This window comes from Pyxicephalus adspersus, chromosome 5 (genome assembly GCF_032062135.1).
Source record: "Pyxicephalus adspersus chromosome 5, UCB_Pads_2.0, whole genome shotgun sequence".
NCBI lineage: Eukaryota > Metazoa > Chordata > Amphibia > Anura > Pyxicephalidae > Pyxicephalus > Pyxicephalus adspersus.
Genome location: NC_092862.1, coordinates 104,483,438 through 104,506,952, shown reverse-complemented (window position 1 = coordinate 104,506,952; position 23,515 = coordinate 104,483,438). Strand labels below are relative to the sequence as shown.

Genomic DNA, 23,515 nt, shown 5'->3' with positions numbered 1-23,515 from the left:
TTTATATGTACCTCCTTACTTAATAACTGAGGATGCTGGAAGAAATCCAAATTACATTGGCTGGGGCTACATGAACAATTAAATCTCCTTACTACCGGGAGATTTTAACCACTTGTCAGCAATAATTTGATGCACAATAAAATTGTGATGGTGCTAATGTGATGACAGCCAACAAGTGACTACAGTTCTCATATTACTACATTTTAATTTGCATCCTAGATAATAGATTTATACTTAATCCAAAAAATGGATGCTGTCCTATTTTATGAAGAATTATTTTCACCAGGGTGCATAATATTGATTATTTGTCCATGCTTAAAGCGAAAGTAAACCCAAAACTCACCTAAAACAAAGCACACTTACCTTCAATCCTGCAGATTAGTCTGTTCGTCGGGAGGTTTCTTCCATCTGGTCCCCCCAACGAGGTTGGGGGGGGGGCGCGTATTGGCTAGAGCCACAGACCACGTCTCCGGTACGCATCGCAGGCTCAGGGCAGGAGGCTGGTTGTGTCTCTGGACAGGCTCAGACCTGCGATAGGAAAGTGGGACAGTTCTGGCATAATGACATTACTCTGGGGGAACTTCCGGCTCCCCGCGCAGTCCGGAGTGTGCATTTAGTGGTCCGCAAGCTGTTGGGGACCACTGGTCTAGGCGATCGAGAATTAAGGGTTGATAAAAAGGGTTGTCTACTATTAACTATTTTTTATTTTGTTTCCAAAAAATAAACAATCTTATTGTGCATTGTCTACTAAAAGTCTTCGTCTTTACTTTAATGAGACCATAAAATGCACAGAGGATGCATAGCTTTCCAAGGAATAGTTCTGGTTCTTCATGATATGTATGTTTTTTAACTGAACAATATTAAAAACGTTTTTATGAGACAAAATTACAAAGGGGATTAAATTAACTCCTCATCATTCACAAATCTTGAACTTGTGTTTTAAGTTGTGGGTTGTGCCTTCACTTTTTTTGTTTTGCTGATTTTATACTGCCGTACTTCAGCTACAGTGTAGGTTTTGCTGTTTGCCCAAGTTTCCTGAGATTCTCTGTTGATATTAGGCTGTGTGCACATGTCTGTGGAAATTTCTGCTTATGCTTCTGAACTCACTTGATAGACATGTGTTATGCCTGCAGATATCCCATGTCACTGAGCTTAATGCAAACAGATTTAATACGCTGCTACATGTACTGGCAGCAAGAAAATATATACAGATGTAAAAATAGGATATGCTTTATACATGATTGCAGATATTTCAAAGATGTATGGTAAATTAGACCTTACAGAATCAATAGGGCGACATAGCAAAGGTAGAAAATACTATACTTGATTGCATAACTGAAGTTTATATGTTTACTTTAAGGTAATTTAGTATTACCAATCAATTTTTAAAAATCTACATCCTCTTATCCCTTAACTTTCTTTTATTGTGCTTTGAGAGTTGTTACTACTAGCTTAAGTTAGTATTCACAAAGATGACTGGTGCACTCACATGAATCTCAGTCATATGCCTAGCAAGTTTGGGTTAAATATCTCCATGTGTTTCTTAGTGATGGTGGAACATACATACATCCAAATATAGCCCTGTCATATAACACAGCGCTGTACAAAGATCAGCGGTGCACTCACATGAGTCTCCGTCATATGTCTAGCAAGTTTGGTTGAAATGTCTCCATTCATTTCCTGGTGATGACATGCATACATACATCCAAATATAGCTCTGGCATATAGCACAGCACTGTACAAAGATTTCTGGTGCACTTACATGATTCTCAGTCATATGTATAGCAAGTTTAGTGATGCGTTTCCTAGTGATGGTGGAACATACATACATACATACATACATGTATGTGTATATATATATATATATATATATATATATATATATATATAACATCTGCTTTATAAATAGGCCCCTGGGTTTAGTACAGTAGCTACATTAGATACTAACCTTCTTGATGTGCTAGTCGTGATTGTCTGTTTTATGCCTGCTAGCAGCCAGGCCCAGCACAGATAAGTTAAATGCTGACATTAAAATCTCTTCTGTACCCGGAGAATGAATAAATACTGTCAGTTTGAGAGATGACGGTTCATTCCTTCCACAGCAATAGCAGCTCCTCTCTGTAACCAAACATCTGTCAGACAGACGCACCTCTGTAAATATTATAAGACTGGAAGAAAACTGAACAGGAGAGTTTTGTTTCCATTTTTCTTGTGGGGCTAAAAATGCATGAATATATTTAAATATGTATTGGGAGAGATGGCACTTATTAATAAAAAACTGGTAAAATACTGTCCATATAAATGTTTTTATCTATATATAATGATATTATACATTTGTTTTTGTATGTATACTGTACATACCCTCCAAATTTCATTATTTTGTATTATCCCAACATAAAACATATTTATCTGGAGCCCCCACAGAACCAGTTGTGTTTATGGTAAGTTTACTTGACACTGTAATTATAGACAGGTGATTTTTTTTAAATAAAATTTACTTCTGATGAAAATTTGTTGCACCAGAAGTTTATTAGGGGTTCACATTTATGGTGGAAACATCCAAGATAAACTACTAATGCATAGCACTGTAACTATAAATATTGTACCTCAAAACCACATAAACTCAGAGTGGGTGGAATGATAGAGGACATCTCAAAGTATTATTACTGAATATTGCAGCAAATAATTGGTTCTAATATTTTATCAAATTGGTTCTAATATTTTATCTGCCCATTCTACTCCCTATAACCTTATACAAACAAATAGGTAAAATGGGGTGTCTGGCCAGAGAACCCTTTTTAAGCTTCTGAACTTAAACTTAAATTTAAATTTGAATAGTTCCTAAAGGCAACACAAATGTTTTTCCTTTCAAACAGTTAAATTAACAGTTAAGCAGAAGAAATCTTTCCCTGTTCTGTAACTCTTTCATGACCAAGATAAACTCTGCAGTTGTTTCTTTTTGCATATCAAAGCACAGCTTGTTCCAGAAGATATTGAATGTCTAGGCTCCATAAAGTTTTTTTTTTTATTTGCTTGTGATTAACTCACAGTGAAGATTTTATACAGTAACTGACACCATGCTGCCTAATAAAATGTTGAGACAAACATCTGTCCTAAGTGCAATTGCAAAAATAATGTTCCGATTTACAAATTCAACTTAAGAAGAAACCTACGTTCCCTATCTCATATGTAACCCTGGCATTGTTATTACACTAACTTTCAATTTATTGGGTAAGCACCCTTTCTACAAACCAAGTTTTGTTTTTATGGTGATTTTTTGTGCTAACGCTTTCACTGACCCATTGTTTTTCTTTCATTAACAAGCTTATTGATTAACAAGGAAATTTAGTAGTGTGACCTTGCAAAAGGTTCCTTGATGTAAAAAGGGAAGTTAAAGCATATTAAAGATCTGATTGATATGTAAAAGTCAAAGCCAATGCAGTTTGTGAATTATCTGCACTATGGATTCATTAATCCCTCTGTATATTCACAGTGTTTTCTTTCGTTATTTTCTGTGAATAAAAATGGTCAGTATCTCTATCCTGTTTGTGTATTCCTGACACATAGGGGAGATTTATCAGGAGCATCTTTTTCAGCTGTCACATTACATGAGCGAAATACCCTCGTACAGCCCTCACTGTGAGTTTAAATTCTCAGGTCTGCTGAACTAAACACTATTACCTCCCCTCCAGTAATAAGCCTTGGCTCTTACAACTATTGCTTTGACCTTGAGATGCCAGCTAGTAGTCTCCCTTGAATCCTTAGTGTGTTTTATGTACGTGCTACCCATCTAATGCCATGCCCAACCATTACAAGTCCTGATGTAATCAATCTCGATCTTGTTAGCTCTGTCTTGAATTGCCATTACTCGTTATTGAGGGAGTATGGCCATTTTATGTCAATCTATCTATTCTCCGTTGCACTGAGAATTTTTTTTTATCTTGTTCTAGGTCTAAGCCGTTACCTTATATAATATATAATAAAGCACAATGACAATGAAAGTACCTGCAGATGCCACTGAATTGTCCTAGAAAAATCATAGAAATGATTGACTTATCCTAGCTGTAGTCATTTGCTTCAGTTTATATATTATATGTAGGGGGTAAAGCAAATACTTAAGTAAAACTTACAAAGATCAGGAAAGAGTAGTCAAATTTAGCCCAGCGGTCATTATCATTTTTACAATAACAGTATTGACAAATTTATATCTAAATAGAGTGCACTAAATAAAGAACAATCTTGCCCTAAAGCTACCGTGCATGATATTTTTGCCATGTGGAGGTGACTTGTCTATGCTAGCTAGCAGTTTTGGCATTGTGCTTGTCTGTGTATTGAGGTCAAGATTCTTCTAGATAGCTGTTGATGTTAAAAAATGAAGAGTCCTTTGCTCAAAATGTCTTTATCCACTAACACCTGTCACACCTGTGCTGTCTAAGCCTCTAGATGTCAGTTGCCAGGGTTCTTCATACTTGAGAAACTTTGAGAAACTGTCAGTTTTAGTGCTTGAACATGGTTGGGTATTGACACTTCAGACCCTGGCAACTGTAACCACTGGTATAGTGCATGCTTTGAACATAGCAAACACTGCAGAATACAACATTGCCTTTCTTGAACCAAAGTCATTGTTTGAAATATGTTAAAATTTTGTGTTGGGTGACAAAAGTGTCCATCATATGGACCATCAGTAGGTCCATTGTCCGTGGAAGTGGTGTTAGGAGGTCTCAGCATAGAGGGTGTGTCACACTTATCCCATCTGCGCTAAAGCGATGGCGCCTCTCTCCTGCGCATGCGAGCAGTTCTGACCTCAGGCACGTCTGCTCTTCCAGATTAAATCGGTACTGCCTCTTCCGCCAGTCAATCAGCCCTTGGCTATTTAGCTGGCTCATACACAGCACTCCGTGTTAATGCAACGTGTCTCCACTATTGCCGAGACCCCTAGCCCTGCTGAGCATTTCCTCTACACCTGTTGTTTAATTGAGCATTCCCAGACCAGCTTCTGTGCTAACGTCTTTTCTCTAGTCTGTTGTTCCCTTGTCTGTTCCCTTATGCTGTTCTAGTGTTCCCTTGTGTCTGCCCATGTTACTCGTGTCTCCTGTAATCCCCTGTGTTTTTAGTGATCCCCACATCACTTGTGCCTTCTATGTTTCCTTTGTTCCCCTGAGTCTTCAGTGACCCCTGTGTTACTTCCCGTGTTCCCCACCCTGGTGTGCCCCTTCTTAGGGCTCACTCCAGTACTGCAAGGCATAGCACCCCCTAGAGGCTCTCTCTCTCTGGAAACAGGGTGGAAAAAAAACTGTACTTTATGTCAAATAAATATGTGTATATATATATATATATATATATATATGCACAATAAGTCTACTTAAAATGACTTTAGTAAACTAATACTTGAAGAAGGTTAAGTTTTTTCATGCAACACAAATTGTGTTGGCTTTTTTGTGGCTTTATTGTCCACACATTATTACCATTGTGGTAGTATATTAGGCTTGCGTGTCTTGTTCAAATCTATTTCTGCTTTTCTGACAACATTAAGCAGAGTACAGATAATCATTATTACTTCTGCTTTCAATCTTATTATAAAATTGACAGATTATTCAGTGCTGGCTGCTCTCAGTGCAGCGACTGGGCTTCAGGCTATAAATAAGACCTTGTTCACTTAATACCTGACAACTTTAAAACAGGTTCAAAATTTATATAAAGCCTGCCTCAGCATTGTATATTATTATGTGACCTTGTGTTAAAACATAGGGTAACTGTTAGAGTTGTCATCGTGATACCCATCTTTTAATGTGTGTGAATTGTATCTGCTGACTAGGGATGGATATGGGTTGAGGTTTATTATATATTACTAGTTTAGTATGAATACAAACTAGTTTGTAAAAATAAAATTACTGTGCAATACTATTGATTTCAAATGGCATCCCCAACACATCTGCATTATAGCATATCCGCATCCACAGGTGCTTTATGGTACGCTATTTTGGCAAAAAATGTTGCGGGTTTACCTTTACATTGCAGTGCTTTGACAACCCATTCCATATATGTTGGTGTACTACATCAATTTTCAGGAGTGGCATATTGAATAGTATGGGTGCAACACATGTTTATGGGGTGCAGTCTTTAGGATATATGATGCTGTGTGTTACACTCTTATTAGTGGTAATGGTAAGTATTATTATTATATATTTAGTAAAGAATGAAGCATAAAACCTGCAGAAAAAAGTAATTCTGTAAAAAAAAACTTTTCTACCATTGCCTCCCTAGGACCTGTTTAGTATGCCATTGATAGCAATTCACGTGCATTGGGCTTTTGTACAGTGTATTGTGGCTGGATGTTCAGAACAAAATTATACTAAATGTGCCATCAATTAGGAGTTCCTAAATGGCTGTTCTGTTTCTGGTGTTCTTCTAATATAATACATTTCCTGGAACAGCACTGTTGTGCCAGAAGTCCTTGGATTTTAATACTGCTATATACCTTGCAAATTAGCTAGTGTGCAGATCTGGACCTCAAGGACAGCTCTGAGATCAAAATGACAAATCCATTTAGCTGCGCAAAGCCTTTAATACTGGGCTCCACAGACTCAAGGACAACAAAATATTTGCAGCTTTGATTTACATTTTTATGCCATTATGGTATCAGTTTGCACCCTAGTGTTTTAATTATTAAGAAGAAAAAAGCAAATTAGAAACTTTTTTGTTGTAGCATAATAGTTTAGTTTGATGTTTGGTAATTTTGTAAAATCTCAAATGGAAAAAAAATTTGTAAATAAATGTAAAATAATGTAAAACATTATGTAGTCAGACATTGGGGGGGTGATTTACTGAATTATTTCAGGCTGTTCACCTACCAAGGTGAATTATCTACTTGCAAGGGATAATTCCCTCACCTCACGTCTGGTGATTCTCGCCTGATTACCACCTCAAGGCTCGTTTCGAATGAGAATCTGCCGTGTATAGCTGCTGTCCGACGTCCTTCATAGATCCATCCTGGTGAATCCACGAATGAAGGAATACGAATGACCGCAGTAAAAGTGAAGGAAGAAGAGTGCAGAGGGGTGCCCCTCCCTCGTTCTCCTCCCTCCCCTCTTCATAGAATAGAACATCGCTGATATAATGCGCTCGTTCATTCATATTTCGGTCCTTTGTTGTTGGAAACAATCTTGAAAGATTGTTTCCAAGGACAAAAGTCTAACGTGTGTACACAGCCTTAGTTAAGCTTTCACGATCCTTTCCAACGACAAAGGACCACATGATGCATGAATGGTGCTGTATATACAGCACCGTTCTGTTCTATGGAGAGGGGAGGGGGAGAACGACGGAGCGGCACCCTGCTGCGCGCTCTCCCCCTTCCCTTGCATTAGGATTGCTCGTCGTTCATCGTTCGTGGATCCGCCAGGATGGATCCACGGACGATGAACGACGCCGACTGTACACGCCAGATTCTCGGGCGAGAAAAATCTGAAGTGTGTACGCAGCTTTAATGTGGTAATCATTCACTTTCCAAAAAACAGGATATAACCGCTTTATCTCATTAGGCTTAATTAAATATCACTTGAATGTGGATAATTTACTTTGCTAAATGAACAGTCTATATTCCTTTAGTAAATCAACCTCATTGTGTGAACCATTATATGTCAATATATAGTTGTATTTACATCTGTATCATTAGCAATCAACCCTACTTATGTAAAGAAAACATTTTCTTTTTATAAAGACCATTTACAGTATACTTATGTTTAAAAGTATCTACCACCCGTCCATCTGCCAATGAGCCAGGAGACAAACCTAAAACAAAAGTAGAAATAACGTAATGTTGATGCCTGCATGTACTGTCCTTTTTTCTGCCAAAATTTTGCTTTGACTGGATGTAATTTTATAGTTAACAGAATTACACAGGAGGAAGGGAGCAGATTCAGAGCTAGCTCCCAGGACAGAGACAGGCATCCAGACTTTAAAGTGGACCTACCGCTGGAAGATTATGTAGGCTTCTGTTGCTAGACTATTTCTATGCCAGTTGCCTGAATGTAAAGCTGGTGACACACCTGAAACAAGCATGCAGATATTTGTGTGGCAATTAGCTAAACACCACAGTTGCCTACTAATTTTCAGAACAGCCACTAGTCAAGATACATTATAGAATCTGGTCCGAAATGGCAGCTTACAAAATCTCTCTCTTCAGTACAGTATTCTGCTGCCGTCTTCCCTCCCCAATAGCTACATATTCTGCCTGCATGAAATTTTTATGAAAAGTATATATAGAATAAACTTTGAAAAGTCAAGATAAAGAATCTTTCATCGAACCGGCCTCAGGTACAGCATGTCTTACTCCCAAAGTCAATAAAGAAACATAGGCCGCACCGTCTTTATTATTGCAGGTTAAAAAAGAATCCTTATTAGTACTTGGGATCCATCCCAACATGTTTAATCCAACAACTGGGCTTCATCAAGGGGTAGAAATACAAAATATTTTTTAGATGTGTTCTACTCTGTAATAACATTAAATCAAATTGTGACACTATAAAAGGTCTGTTATATAGCCTTTTGTGAATGCAGAAAATGGAAAAAATATTGGTAAGATGTCATTTCAGAAAAATGTGTTCCAGGATCTCCAGACTACACACAAAAAGAAGAGGGGTGGACTAGTGTAGTACAGCATTGACAAAGTTAAAAACTGATTCATTTCTGCAGGTAGACTGTGTGCTTTTTGTGTGTTTCAAGATTTTAATTTTAACTGAAATGCTACAGTATGCACTTACTGTGCTGCCTTTATCAATTGTCCGGGGATATTTTTTTCATGTTGATAGCAGAAGAAGCAAACTAACTTAACTACATTTTCCTTAATGAACGCTTCTTTGTTTTGTATGTAATAAAACAAAATCCACAATGAACTGCAGAAAAGCTGGATTGTAAAACTAATGGCCCATTGACAATCTGCCAGTTCCATTTGAAGACTCTTTATGATTTATTTCAGAGAGGTTATAAAAAATACTGTGGACCCTGCTGAGTTATATAAAATCTTGGCATTCATTTTGTTGATAACAAAACACCCACACATCTTTTAGCAGCTTCTAAAACTAATATTTGTTTTTTTTTTTTTTTTTGTCCCATTGGCTAAGTTGGGACTTTACCTTTTACTGTATTGAATCTCCTCTTGAACCGTTTGCTTGAATAATAGAATAGCTTCCTTCTGAACAGGCCTAGGTAGGGAGAGGGGGGTGTCCTGCTGTAAGGAGACCCCTTTATTTAAGTTATAGTTCACCTGATATTAGAGGGCAGAAATCTACGCTCAGTTGACATTATTATCTGATATTATCTGATACTATTATTACTATTTTATACTATGTATACAAGCACTGTTATGGTAAGGGGTCCCATTCTTTTAATTTAGTATTAGATCAAAAGACAACTCTTGCATATTGCATATTGTTCTAGATGGATCTTTTTCAAGACAAGAATATCAAGTAAGAAAGCACATGAACAAAGCTGGGTGCAGACTCCTAACAGCAAGTATAGGTAAATTAGTGTTGTAGCAGAAGCTCATGGAAAATGTCAGAAAATAGAAGAGTAAGAAAATGGAAATGGGTGTACTTTATACAAGCACAAGCAAAAATGTTTTCCCTATTTATTGTGATCAGACTATAAACCCCAACTTCAGATTTTGCTTGACAAAACTGTTGCCTCTGCCCTCCCAGGTTTATGTAAAATATTGTTAAAAACTACATTTGCTGTTGAATTGCAGATTAGCATGTTACAATGATCCATTTATTGAAGATCCCAGTAAACTTTGAACACGATGAAGGGTTTATGTACAGCTTAATGTGTCCTTAGACATGGCTACTACCTATATCTGAATTCAGTCTGTATAAATTAATATCATATAATAATATGGCACATCAACATTATTTATGACATACTGAGAGCTGAAAGCTTGAAATAAATATCAGTCATAGGGTTAAGCTTGTAGGCAGGAGCCTTCCTATCAATATTGGGTTTGGGCCTTACTTCTAAATGTGTCGGATGTCAAGTGACCTAGGATTTGTTAATAGAAAAAAACCTGGATTACCTTCAAAGGCATGTTCTTCATGTTTGTACTGTTCAGTATATAATGCTGATTGAATACAGCACATCATCTTGCTTATATATGTTCAGATATACTAGGAATTGATGATCTTTTTCTTATTTTTACAGCACGCACTATTAGCTCTGAAGTGTATCTTGGCCTTTGTGATTCCTGACCAGCCACATGACATCCGAATAAAATTAGCAAAGCTTGAATTTGAGTCCATGGAAGCCCTTAAAGAGAAACAGGTAACCTAAAGATTTTAGTGTGACATACTCTTGAAACAGGAAAGACAGACCTATCTATGTTAGGGTATATCAATCAATTTAAATCAACAAAATACATTCCATTCAAAAAGTTCTTAATGACTTGCAGTTAGTTTTATTTATGCACATATATCATGAGTAGATCAGCCCATAGCCAGCAGTGATTTCAACTACAGTCAGTAACATTAAAGAAACCCTGTCACTTTCGTATTTGGGGCAAAGCAACAAGTTTGTTTAACTCCCCTTTCCCCATCTAGTAGCATATACTTGACTTTCCTTACCCGAATGCCCAGTTCTGCATTCAGAGAAGGAACAACCTTCTTTCAGGATATACTTTCAGGAATGATTCCTGAAACTCTGGCCCACGGGCCAAATCTGGCCCTCAAGGTCCTTTTTTTTTTTTTGCCCCCTCAAAGGATTCCAAAAATGAACTACATCTGGCCCGCATTACCACCTCATATCATCATTTTCAATACATAGACATTATTCCTGTACACCCATCATGTGACACAAAGCCTAGGCAATGATCACATGGTGCCTGACTACCAGGGGCATTGTGTTTGTTTCAATCCATTAGAGACTGCTTAGTGTAATATTTAGTGTCAGTCAAACTTGTGATGTGAGAGGATGAACAACACACAGCATGCATAGATAGATAGAAATTGGCATTTTCAACCCTAAAGTGTATGTAGAGGGGTTTGTTTTTGTTAGTTATGGATGAATTAGTAAACTTCCTAATTTTTTTCAATAAATTTCAAGTTTGGCCCCCGACTTGATCTAAGTTTTTAATTTCGGCTCTCTGTGTATTTGAGTTTGACACCCCTGCCTTATATGATGCATGCCAGAAATACTTTTGGAATTAATAGTTAATTGGCAAAAAAACTAAATTTCTTTGAAAGAAAATTACATCTTCACATCCGCTTTCCAAATTCAGGTCCTGTTCTGTTAAGCAGCTTTTATATGGGAAACACAAACTGTAGATATAATTGCAGGGGCAATGATTTTACATTATAAACGCTTCTTTTATGTCTTTTACTGTCTGGTATTCCCAGACCCGCATGACTTATACAGCTTTAGCACTCCTATCCTCTCTTTAATTTGTCACATAATTTAGGCTAAAGTTAAAAAGGTTGTTTTTTATGGGGTCATCTGACACATGTGGGATTGCAGATGGAATTGGCAGACATTGAAGAATGCTTCCTTTCCTCTAAAGTATGTGGGTATTTAGCAAACATTTATGTTGAGGACAAGGTCATTTGCATTTGCACAGTGAATAGAATGGTACACTTGTCCTTGTGTTTTATGGTAAAATATACAGAAATGTAAAACATTTGTTTTATTGTACCAAAGATAATTATTTTATTCTAACACTGGTTATCATTTTTTAGCAATTGAAGCTGTCTTATGATTCTCTCAGTGAAAGCACTTTGGAAAAAGACAACCTGTTTATCAGTGAAAACTAAAGAAAAAAAAAAAGAAACTATTTAAATGTGCAATGCAATACCTGTCCACTACTGCCTACACCAAAGCGCCACTGGCTTTGCTGGATGAAGCTATTTACTGTATTACTTCTACTTGTATTATCCTTTATGTCCTTAATATAAACGTTTATATGCATGGTGTAAGACATATCTGCTGTACTTTACTCTGGCTACAATTTGGATTGTTTCTAGAAAGTATATTGGACTTGGGTTTACTGGTAAAGAAACATGGGAATTTTATAGCAGGTATAGCTTGATTACAAAATGTTTTTTTTTAACTTACTCATCCTTAATGTTTTACATATCACTTATGTTTACCAATTGATCTTCAGCTGATTTATTTTTATAGAGGTATTTATTCTTAAATGCACTATACCCCTTTACCCTCTTTAAAAGCTAAACAAAATAAATACATTTATTTCAGAATATACTCTAAAAATAATATAAATCAGTATTGTTCATTTATTGGATTTGATATTGTAAAAAAATTTACTATATAGTGTCAGCTATAGAAACTAGATTCTATCATGATATACCGTGTTTCCCCGAAAATAAGACACTGTCTTATATTTTTTTGGGCTTCCAAAAACACACTAGGTCTTATTTTCAGGGTAGGTCTTATATACTTTTTTTAATGAAAAAAAACACTTACCATATTCATGTAGAACAATGTACATTTGAGAGTTTTATATGGTGACCCAATTGTAAATTAAACTCTTCATTGATTCATTGCTACCGGTATTGGTTACTGAATTCAGCATTTCTCTTCTTGCACTGTTACTGTATTAAATCAGCCAGCTTGTCCTTACAAACCTAAAATCAGCACAAAATGTGGCTGGGGCAATGATTGCTCACATTTTTATTTATTTATTTTTTTTTTTTATACCGTAATTGTGCTGGTTAAAATAAAAAAAAAAAACTTACCTTATCAGAAGACGCAAGCCGAGTTCCTGGCTTCTGACAGGCGAAGTGCATGTAATATCACTCCGCCTGTGACAGGAGCCGGAACTACAAGGCAAGCATCGGCTTGTGCGGCTCCGGAGTGTGTACGCCCGCAATCTCCAGCTCGGTGAGTATTTTTTTTTTCTACTAGGTCTTATTTTTGGGGTAGGTCTTATATTAGGGCAGGTTGGGGGAAAAGTGCTAGGTCTCATTTTCGGGGAAACACGGTATCTATTAGCACACCATTGACTCCCATGAGAGAGTAATAAAAACTAGTATATATTTTTTATTAGTTTGGGGTTTTAGTACAGCATTGTAATACACTTTTTTCACACTTTTATGACAGTTAGCTCCATGTATTCTGCCTAGCAGTGCTGGAGGATCATACATTGAAAATGTGCTGTATACAGGGTCATGATGCTGTGTACTTGATAGCAGTTAGAAAAGATGTGTCATAGGCATAAATGACAAATTCCATGGTCCTCTCATGTATGCTGAGAGAATCTATGATGATGATATATCAGAAGGTCTTCCTGTACTTTGCACACCAATAATTCTCTTTGCACTGGTTCATTGACTATCTATTCGTACATATGCAAACTTGTATTTTCTGTAAAACAGCAACAAAAACATTCTAGCTTATTAAAAAAACTTAAATAGCATTAAAATAATAACCACTATTACCCCATACAAGTAATTTTGGATTTGTTTACATTATGCAAACATAAAAAGGGGTTGTATATAAAAACTGAAAGAAAGAACTTTTTTCAACTTTGAGCTTGTTGATAGGTAAAAGCAGGGGATCAGAACTTATATACTGGTGCATTTGACTTTCTTCTAATGTACATCAACTTGTTTTGTTCCACTTTTGAATCCACATAGACTTGTACGGTTAGAAAAGCAGTTCTGACACCGACTCAGGCTTTAGATGTTTTCAGCATATAGGATTGTCCAAATTTATGTCAAATATTTTCACCATGCTTTACTATGCCTAACTTAACAATTTTTGGGTTGTATAGTATGTAGCGGAGTTTTTTTTTATTGCATTACTTTTAAAAACGAAACCCTTTTAGCAAGGTTAGATAATTTGCTGGAGTTTTTTCTCTTTATTTTATTAAAAAAATCACACTACCTCTGTAAAGGAGCATTCAAGGATTCCTATTTAATTTCTTTTAAAGTGGTGTAGAGCCTTATTAGATTATATATACATTGACATTTTATGGTAACAGTGGTTCTCAACCTGTTTGCCCAGTGTATAATTGTAAATACAATGCCCCAATGTATGTGTGAACCCTTACACTACAAATACCTAAATGTAATACAGAAAACTACCTAATGCTATCCACAGCAAAACGTACAAAAAAAGCATACGTTTTTGAATTATGATTGTAATTGGATCCTGTAACTGTTAATCTGTATTTATGGCTATAAAAAGTGAATTAGAGACTAATAGGAATAGATTACCATACTGTCTAATAGGTGGCTTGTGGACCACAGTGTGGGCGTGTTGGCCTGTAATGTTACACTCTGATCAGGGAACTATGACCGTGGTTTTGAATGGCATCTTGCTGTTCTCATTGAAAGCTGAAATGCACATATTTGTCAATGCTACTATGGTCTGGATTCATCAAAAGCATTGATCGAACAAGAAGCTGGGTAACTGGACAAATCAACAGGTATTGTTCTTTTAAAGACACATGACTAAAAAAGGCTATTTTTTAATTAAAGTACGTTTTTAAAGTACAGTATATGTACAAGGGGAACCACAGAGCTAAGTTACTCCCAAAAATGTTATCTGTTTATAAGTTATGTTCCTTTTCTTTCTGACTCTATACAAACAGAAGTACTGAAAAATCAGCGTTTTCTTTTTTAACAGGGAAAAATTTGTTATTGCATGTTTTTTTTTTTTTGTTTTTTTTTTTTGTGCGGTAATTTGGTGTCAGAGGTAACAGGAATTTTCTGTAGAAAAATCAACAAATCTGCTTTATATGATATGCAATTTACTGTTTACCTTTGGTGTATTACTTGCCTTTATAAACACTAAAAGCTCAAAATTCTTTGCTAAAGAAGCATTAAGTCTGTTTTTTCTCTTATTTGTTTTTTTTTTTTGTGTTACAAAATTTGCCACATACACAATCAAATATGTAAATTGCTATAAATAGTACACATTTTGCTACCTTTTTAAATGTAGGCCCCAAACTTCCCCCTTTACTTATGCTTTTCTGCTCAAAAAAACTAAACTTTGGAGAAAATGCTGAAAAACGGAATTTGTTGCTTATAACTTTCTCTATGAAACTTTGGTATTTTGGAGACTAATACTTTACCTCATCGGGTATTTTAAGTATTTCATGCAGTATTATTGAAAGTTTCTGTAAGGTATTTTAAGGATTTTATGAGGTATTGCAAATGTTGAAAGTGTTTTATCAATAAAACAAGAAAGGTGTATAGTGTTGATAGTATCCCAAAGAAAGAAATTTAGAATGTACATATTGGAGGGCTAAGCTGATTAACCCCAGACACATAAGGACAAACCAAAGCATGTCATTCACATACAACCGTAGGTGAGTAGACAGATTGAAGCAATCAACACAATAAAACCTGATCAGTTACTTCAATTAAAAGGGGGAAAGAAAAAAAAAACAGCAAAGCAGTGATGTAGATTGAGCCAGGAAGAGAGGTTAGCCAGGAAATTTGTTCGCCTATAGAACAATAACAAGTTAACATCTACTAGAGATTTCACTTACAACTCTATTTGAGTCTATGAATACAGAAACTATAGCTAACTACTTAAGGAAAGGGAGGAAGAAAAAAGCATCAAGACCATTGATGGAAATGTTTTTACTGTATTTTTGGGGAAAGATATGGACCCTTAAAAAATGGAAAAGAGGGCAATATCTGGAGAGGGTGTGATATCATCCGATATCTAGCCTATTAGGTTCCACACCTCCTGCACTGCACTGGGAAAATGAAATTAGATCTTCTATTTTTTGTCTTGTTGTAGCTTAACAAGGGATTTCTGTGTAAAAATTAAGTCTTTTGCTATTCCTCAGGAGATACAACCAAGATCACTTTACCTTATAATCCTGGTGGTAAAGGGGTGTTGATGGTCACACTTCGTCTTGAGTAACTTATAAAGCACCAATGATAGGTGGTAGGGAGGTTCTGAGAAAGAGCACATCTGTTTAAAATCAGTAAGAGCACTACAGGAAAAGGGGACATGACTGTAAAGATCTGCAAAATGAAGAAAAGGGTAAGTGTGTAAGCAAGTTTTTCACAAAAATGAAGAGGTGATAAAAAAAGCGGAAGAGAAGAGATCACAAATTGGCTTGTGGCCAGTTAGAGCGGGAATAATTTCCCAAGGATTGGGCAGCTATGCCAGCTGCTGATAGATTAATGTTTTGAAGATGCAAAGTCTCTAGGTCTTTTTTAATGTTATATAGGAGAGGCGTATAAATGAAGGATCTGTGATATTGGAACAGATAGTACCAAGGTACCAAGATAGGTGATAACTTTGGAGCTGGAGAGAGATGATTTCAGAAATATTTGTTTTTAAAATTGCGAATTGAAAAGACAATCATGATGCTTTGTATGGAATCAATTATTCATAGCCCATTAGCTAAATGTTCTGTGACAATGACGAAAAGAGGAGGAGAGATCGGTCACCTCTGTTTAGTGCCAATAGTAATAATATAGTTATTACAAGTAATAAAATGGGGTGACAAGGACCCTTAATCAAAAGTCTGTCATAAAGAGAGAAATAAAAAGGCATAGATTTAAAATGAAATCCCAGGCCCAACTATTCAAATGCAATGTGAGAGGGGTCCTTTTTTGTTGCTGCTTCCCCTTCTGTGTCCTAGCACAAGGTGAACGTTTCCAGAACATATAGACTAACTATATGTTAGTTTTTAAGTTAGCTTTAACTATAAAGCCTGGTAAGACTGGCGGCAATTCAAGTGGGAAAACTCCTTCTGTAGTCCATAGTTGCTAAGAAGATGAAAGTCACTGTTAAATCTATTTAGGGGGAGGAAACCAGAAACCGACCTTATAATTGGATGTGATGAAAAACAAGGAAGCTCGTAAGTCCAAACACACAGGCGGAACTAACTGGACTACAGTCCAGTCTTAAAATGTGGCATAGAACTTTCAACTTTCAAACTTTCAGGAACACAAATCCAAGTATTAAAAAGCAAAGAACTCATCAGACAATCTAAAGATACTTCCTTGGGATCTTTTTACTATGGTGCTTTTGCTAGTGTGTGTGGGTGGAGAATCCTGGCAGACGAGGCCTAAACTGTCAATTCAGTAGAGAAATATGTGGAAGATCAAAATTACCTAGGAAGACAGGCAAGTTACCCAGGTAATGACATATATCAGATTTACGAGCATGTTTAGTAATAAGCTGGAAGGGAAATCCTCATCGGTACTCTATCTTTTCTACTTGGAGCAATGTACCTTCAGAAAAGATTTAAGCAATTTGCACGTTTAAGGTTTGGCTGGAGAGATCAGAAATAAGTGTATTGCAAAGACAATAAAGGTGATAGCATCTTAGTACTTAGCAGCTTGTAGGATATCGTTCTTTTTTTCTTGAAGAATCAGTATTTTAAGAAATCAATTAGGTATTTTAACCATCATTGAGGCAGACTGGAAATAAAGGCAATTGTAAAATAGTCAGAATTTTTTTACTGCTTTTATTTACTGCTTTATTTACTGCTTTTATTTTGCAAAAGAATATGTAGTTTTATAAAAAGTGAGTGTGGCTTTCAGTGTAATGATTGTGTGCAAAAGTCTCTAACTAGCATTAATATTAATGAAGAGATCCTTTTCTATTCTTAATTCTAAAATGCAAAGGAAAAATGTTTGTTGAGCACTATGAAACCTTTTTTACTGCCAATCTGGAGTTGCACAAAATTGTGGATTTGCATCATACAACAGGAATGAAATGAATCCCCCATGCCCCTTCTGCGTTCCCTCTTTTTACCCCTCACTCTAACCTCACAAATAGACATATCTTTGCAGGAGGTAAAATAATGAACATATCACTTGTAATACCTAATGAGTTACACATTGTTAAATAACACTTTGAGATAAATGTTTACAATCTAATAGTTTAAGGCATATTTTTTCTGAACCTAGGACCTTTAACCACTTATTTTCCCAATATGTGGTGGACTCCTCAAGCACATGGATGAAGGTTTTCTCATTAGATGAGACTAGAACTGAATTTGTTGGCACCATCGGAAACTCCAAATATGTTCCAACACTTTTCATCACCCTGAAACCACAATTTCCCAGGTTTGGTGCAGGGATGTTTTTTATTGGCAAAAAGGAAAACTGGCCAAGACTTGAATTGAATTGATGGAGTTAGGACAGTTTTACCTTGAAGAATTGGGGGAAATCCCAGTTGCTAGATGTGCTAAATTATTAGAGGCATAATCTGAAAGATCTGCAGCTGTAATTTCAGCGACTCTACAAATACTAGGGCAGACAATAATTGGTTGGGTCAAAATAAAAAAAATATTTTGCACCTTCAAAGTTGTAGGCATGTTGTGTAAACAAATCCTCTTTGTAGCATCATGCGGTTTTTCTACTTTTGAACTATTTTACAATTAGTAATAATAAAAAAAAAAGGTAAAAATTGTTTTTTTGAGTCAAATGTGTAATGGCAGCACAAGAGGTACTTCACAGAACAGGGTCACTTGCTCTGGGTAAAATCATGGGTTTTGTGCATTGTACCTCTTGGTGCTTTTGACCACTTGTCTGTATCAATATTAAAAACCAGTTAATGATAACTAAGAACAAATATGTAATCCTGGATAATCACTAACCTGAACCCTAGTAAATCATTATCTCTAGCTAATCACAGTCTATTATTGGGACATCCTGTACATCCGGTTAAGGAACAATAGGTTTAAGTTTGCTGTTTTACTACACACACAGAAACATCTGTTGGAAAAGATTCTGCATTCCACAGAGATGTACTGCTACTTCCTATGGTATCAGTGTTTTATGATTTCTAAAAACCATAAATATAAGCATTGCTCTTAGTGAAGCTGGCAGCAAAAACAGGTACACAGGTTCCCATTAGAGTCTGTATGCACTCAGGGGATATTCATATTATCCATTAAATACTGTGAAGCAGTCATAATGGTATAATGTACTTGTCTAATGAATCATATATAAAACATTTGTGTATTTTAGAGTGCAGAGTGAACATGACCTAAAAATTGCATATTTTCATACATATTAATGTTTAAATGTAATACTTACAGGTGTAATGCACGCGGGTGTGGACCCACTGTGCCACTGACTGGGTATGCTCCGGAGGGGCATAACTAAGCTGCTACCTGGTCTTCACTAGAGCCTCTGATGGTGAGGATAGGCTTGGGCTGCAGGGTAGCTGCCAGGTGCCACTCCAGAGCAACCCCCAGGTCAGTGGCAGCTGACCAGAGAGGTCAGGGTACTCGGTGCAAGCACCGAGGGGGTTGCGTGGCCAAGAGGGTGATGGCAATCAGACAAAGTCCAAAAACAAGATCCGAGGTCAGGGTCAGGGGGCAATCAGGCAAAAGTCCATAAACGTAACCCGAGGTCAGGGTCAGGCGGCAATCAGGCAAAAGTCCATAAATGTAATCCGAGGTCAGGGTCAGGCGGCAAACAGGCAAAGTCCAAGGGTAAGTGAACAAGGTCCGGTACACAGCAAAGCAAACAGAGGAAAAACCTTTGCACTAGGAGTTACACAGGCTAAAACCTTGATTTTGCTCAGGCCACTTCCTGTAGTAGGAAGTGCCTTTAAATACTAGCAGAGATCCAGCCATAGGCTGTAGAAACAGAGAGCGTGTATGTGTTGCCTCGTAGATGAAGAGAGACACACCCACTTTCAACTAGCTTTATTGCGTAATCCAGGTACAGGCCGAGGTCAAACACAAAAGGGCAGTCCGATAAAGAGAGGTACAGAAGGATGAGGCAGGAGGCGTAGTCAGGGACAATCCCAAGTCAGGGCGGGTAGAGTTCATGCAAAGTCAGTAATCAGACCGGGTCGCTGTTGGTAACAAGTCCAAGCTGGTAACAAGACACGAGGGAAAACAACAGAGGTTAACACGGTAAAGCGATATAAGAACGCACCCCAGCACACTGTAACACAGAGGCTATAACGGGCAAGGGTGCTGATGACAGGGCAGAGTGCCCAATCACATTGCACCACCTGGCGCCAAGGGATAGGATGAACATGCTGAATAATAATCCCCTGCAGCAAAGATTGGCCGCAGGGAATTTAAGAAATATATGCCCCACCCTGGGGCGAAGCAGTCGGCTGCCTCGGCCCCAGGGGTTACAAAAGGCACGCGCTTCTTACAGAAGGACCCCTGGGCTGGGCTGTACTGCGCACGCCCGCAGGAGTGCTGAGGGCGCATGTAGTACTGTGCACGTCTGCAGGGATGCTGGGGAACTACTGTTTGGCTGGAACAGATCCCTCCGCCAGTGAGGAGGAGCACGCTGTAAGCAGAGCGGCAGCAGCCCTGGCCGAGCTGACGGCTGCAGTGGCTTCCCTCATGCTGCCTGCGATCCCTGGGGACGCCACGGGCGAGGGCCAGATGCCAGACCCGGGGATCCGCCTAGTGTTAAATACCTGCGAATTTGGGCAGGCGAGACCTCGCTTTTGCCAGTGGACTAGATCATTCACCCAAGTTCTTCTTTGCTTCCATAGATATATATCTATATATATATATATATCTATATATATATATATATATATATATAAATAAATATAATAAGAGGTTGTGTGCTGCACTAAGTAGTGAATAAGCAAAATTAATTTTTCTACTTACACACGAATTTCCTTTCTTTCAGATCATGTCTGGCTCTGCTGTTTCTCGTCGTAAGTGCCAAAACAACCCTGATTCATTTTGTTATATCTGTGGCAGTTTCACCATTCCTAGTCACAGGGCGAACATCAGCACATTTGTAGAGCAAGCCTATTTGGCATATTTCAAAGTTAAACTTGGTGATCAAGATAAATCTTGGGCCCTTATAAGGTGTGCAAACAGTGTGTTGATGGTTTACGGATGTGGACAAAGGGAACACGTGATAAGATGTAATTTAGTATACCTATGGTTTGGCGAGAGCCAGGAGATGATTTCAGTGAATATTACTTTTGTATAGTGAAAACTTCAGGATATAGCAAGATAAAAGAGTATCGTAGTCTACCATCGGCTATACGCCCAGTGGGTCATTCAGATGAAATCCCAGTGTTGGTTTCCATTACACTACCCTCTCTTGAAGAACATGATTATGGTGATGAACAAGGTGACAACAATGATGAACAGTTTGAAATTGAAGAGGATTCTGTTCGTAAAGGATTTGATCAGCATGAGTTGAGTGATTTGGCACGTGATTTTGGACTATCGAAGAAGGCTTCAGAACTCCTAGCATCAAGACTGCGTGAGAAAACCTTACTTGATAAAGGAACAAAGGTATCGTACTTTCAAACCAGAGAAATTGCATTTCTGCAGTACTTTAGAACTGACAGTCGCTTTGTGAACTGCATAACATACCTGGTTTAATGGAGGAATTGGGAATTCCAAGCTGTAACTCAACTGAATGGCAACTATTTATCAATAGCTCAAAGTTGAGTCTAAAGTGTGTCCTCCTTCACAATGGTAATATATTTAGGTCAGTCTCAATTGGCCATTCAGTTTCTCTTTGAGAAGAATATGCAGACATAAAGCGAGTCATTGAGTTGTTGCAATATCACCAACACAATTGGGTCATCTGTGTTGACCCTAAAATGGTATGCTTCCTTCTTGGTCAACAACGCGAATACATCAAGTATCCCCGTTATCTGTGCATGTGGGACAGCAGAGCTCCTGAGAGGCATTGGGTGGAAAGGAATTGGCCTCCAAGATCTGCCCCAAAACCAGGTGATCCAAACATTCTACATGAGCCACTTGTTGATAGAAAGAATATTACATTCCCGCCTCTGCACATGAAACTGGGTCTGATGAAGCAGTTGGTTAAAGCTTTGCCAACTGAAGGAGACTGTTTTAAGTACCTCATTTTGGCATTTCCTAGCCTGTCATTTGAAAAATGAAAGGCTGGTGTGCTTGATGGTCCACAGATTCGGCAGCTCATCAAAGATGAACATTTCATCAGGACAATGTCAGAAGTTGGAAAGAATGCTTGGTTATCATTTAAAGCCATTGTCAAGGACTTTCTTGGAAACACACAAGCAAATAATTACACAGAATAATTTCATTGCATTTTCTGCAATGCCATCTTTATAACTTACTGAAAAACCTCGGTGCAGTCAGTGATGAGCAAGCTGAATGATTCCACCAAGATTTGAAGGTCATGGAAGGACAGTATCAGGGTAGATGGGCTGACTATTGTTGGAGCATCCGGGGGATTGTCCTAACACTGAACACTCGAGGAAAAGCTATAAGCATTAGTCTTTTTACCTTAACCACTTACGCAATTAATTTTCATATATTTACATGTCATAGTGTAACAAATCCTTTGTATGAACAAAAGAAATTTAATAAACCGTACATTCAAGTTATTTCATTATTTTTTCATTGTATGTAAAATTTGTATGTTTTTTGACAAAAATTTAGGGTACCCTGTATCGTAAAAACTGGATGTGATAGCAAAAAACTGGGGACATTTCTGGATTCACCACCCAAAAAATAGTAAAAAACAAGTGTTAGATCTAACTAAAAAAATGCGTTCCCCAGTGTTATGGAATGTCCAACTGTCAAAAAACAAAAAGCCAAATTTCACGGACTGTGCACATCCCAATACAGGCAAATTCTTAACAGCTGTACAAAACGTAGTTGTTTGATGCGCATCTTTCTGCGCCAAACCTCAGGTGTTTGCTGAGCATTATTGTTCGCCAACGCGGACCTGCTATGTGCCCGTGTCCTATCAGTTGAAAAACGCACCAGCCACTTTTACAGAGAAGGATCCCCATTTGGATAAGTTTTTCTTTTTAGGTGTATATTGTTTGTTTGCCTTCATGTGCACTCATGTATGTACATACATGCATATATGTATGTATGCATTTATATGTGTGTGCATATACATGTAAAAGAGAAAATATAGGAAAAAATATGCAAAGAGGGTTTTATTTTGGCATATTGCTTTACATGCTTCAAATTGAAAAGATTGCCTATTTGTTCCTATGATTTCTGATGTCATGGGCTTTGCTTAAAACAACATTCATGGATGATATGGCTTCTGGTTAAAGGAGGAATCCACTTTTATGTGCTTCCACTACTGGTCGGCCAAGGTCTTAAATGCCATTCAAACCTGCATAAACACCCTGAAAAGCTGTAAAAGCAAGAAAATATGTTAGGCACAAAGTGTATTTGTCCCTGGAAGTTTGATATACTAGTACTATTTGAATTGTGTAAACACTTAAATAATGCATACACTCCACTATTTATCAGAATTAAGTTAAGCAACAACACAACATCTGTTCATTTCTAAGAGTGCCTGACCCTGCTTGTGAGCTTGGCAATCAATGTGGTTTGATGTTGTGCTTGGAACCTGGACCTCCTTCCATCACCATCAGGTGTGTTAGAATGAGTATGCAACTCAGCTGGACAACTAATTCACAACCAGTTTGGACAGCAAGTGGAAGTGTGTTTGTATACAATAGTGCTAAGATCAGGCAGCACAGCACAATGACAACAAACCTATAACACAACTACAAATGGACAGAGAGTTGTGTAGAATAGTGGCAGCAAATGAACTTATTGAGCAAATGTCAG

At 37.5% G+C, this 23,515-nt stretch overlaps 1 protein-coding gene across 1 annotated transcript in view; it reads left to right on the top strand.

The window, feature by feature from the left end:
- The window catches only part of ANO10 (anoctamin 10), a 41,359-nt gene extending 26,538 nt beyond the window's left edge, over positions 1 to 14,821 (top strand). The window contains exons 12-13 of the mRNA XM_072412358.1: positions 10,192 to 10,311; positions 11,718 to 14,821. Coding sequence (XP_072268459.1) covers positions 10,192 to 10,311; positions 11,718 to 11,792 — 195 coding nt within the window. The 3' untranslated portion in view covers positions 11,793 to 14,821. The remainder of the gene's footprint in view (positions 1 to 10,191; positions 10,312 to 11,717) is intronic.
- Positions 14,822 to 23,515: the final 8,694 nt, after the last annotated feature.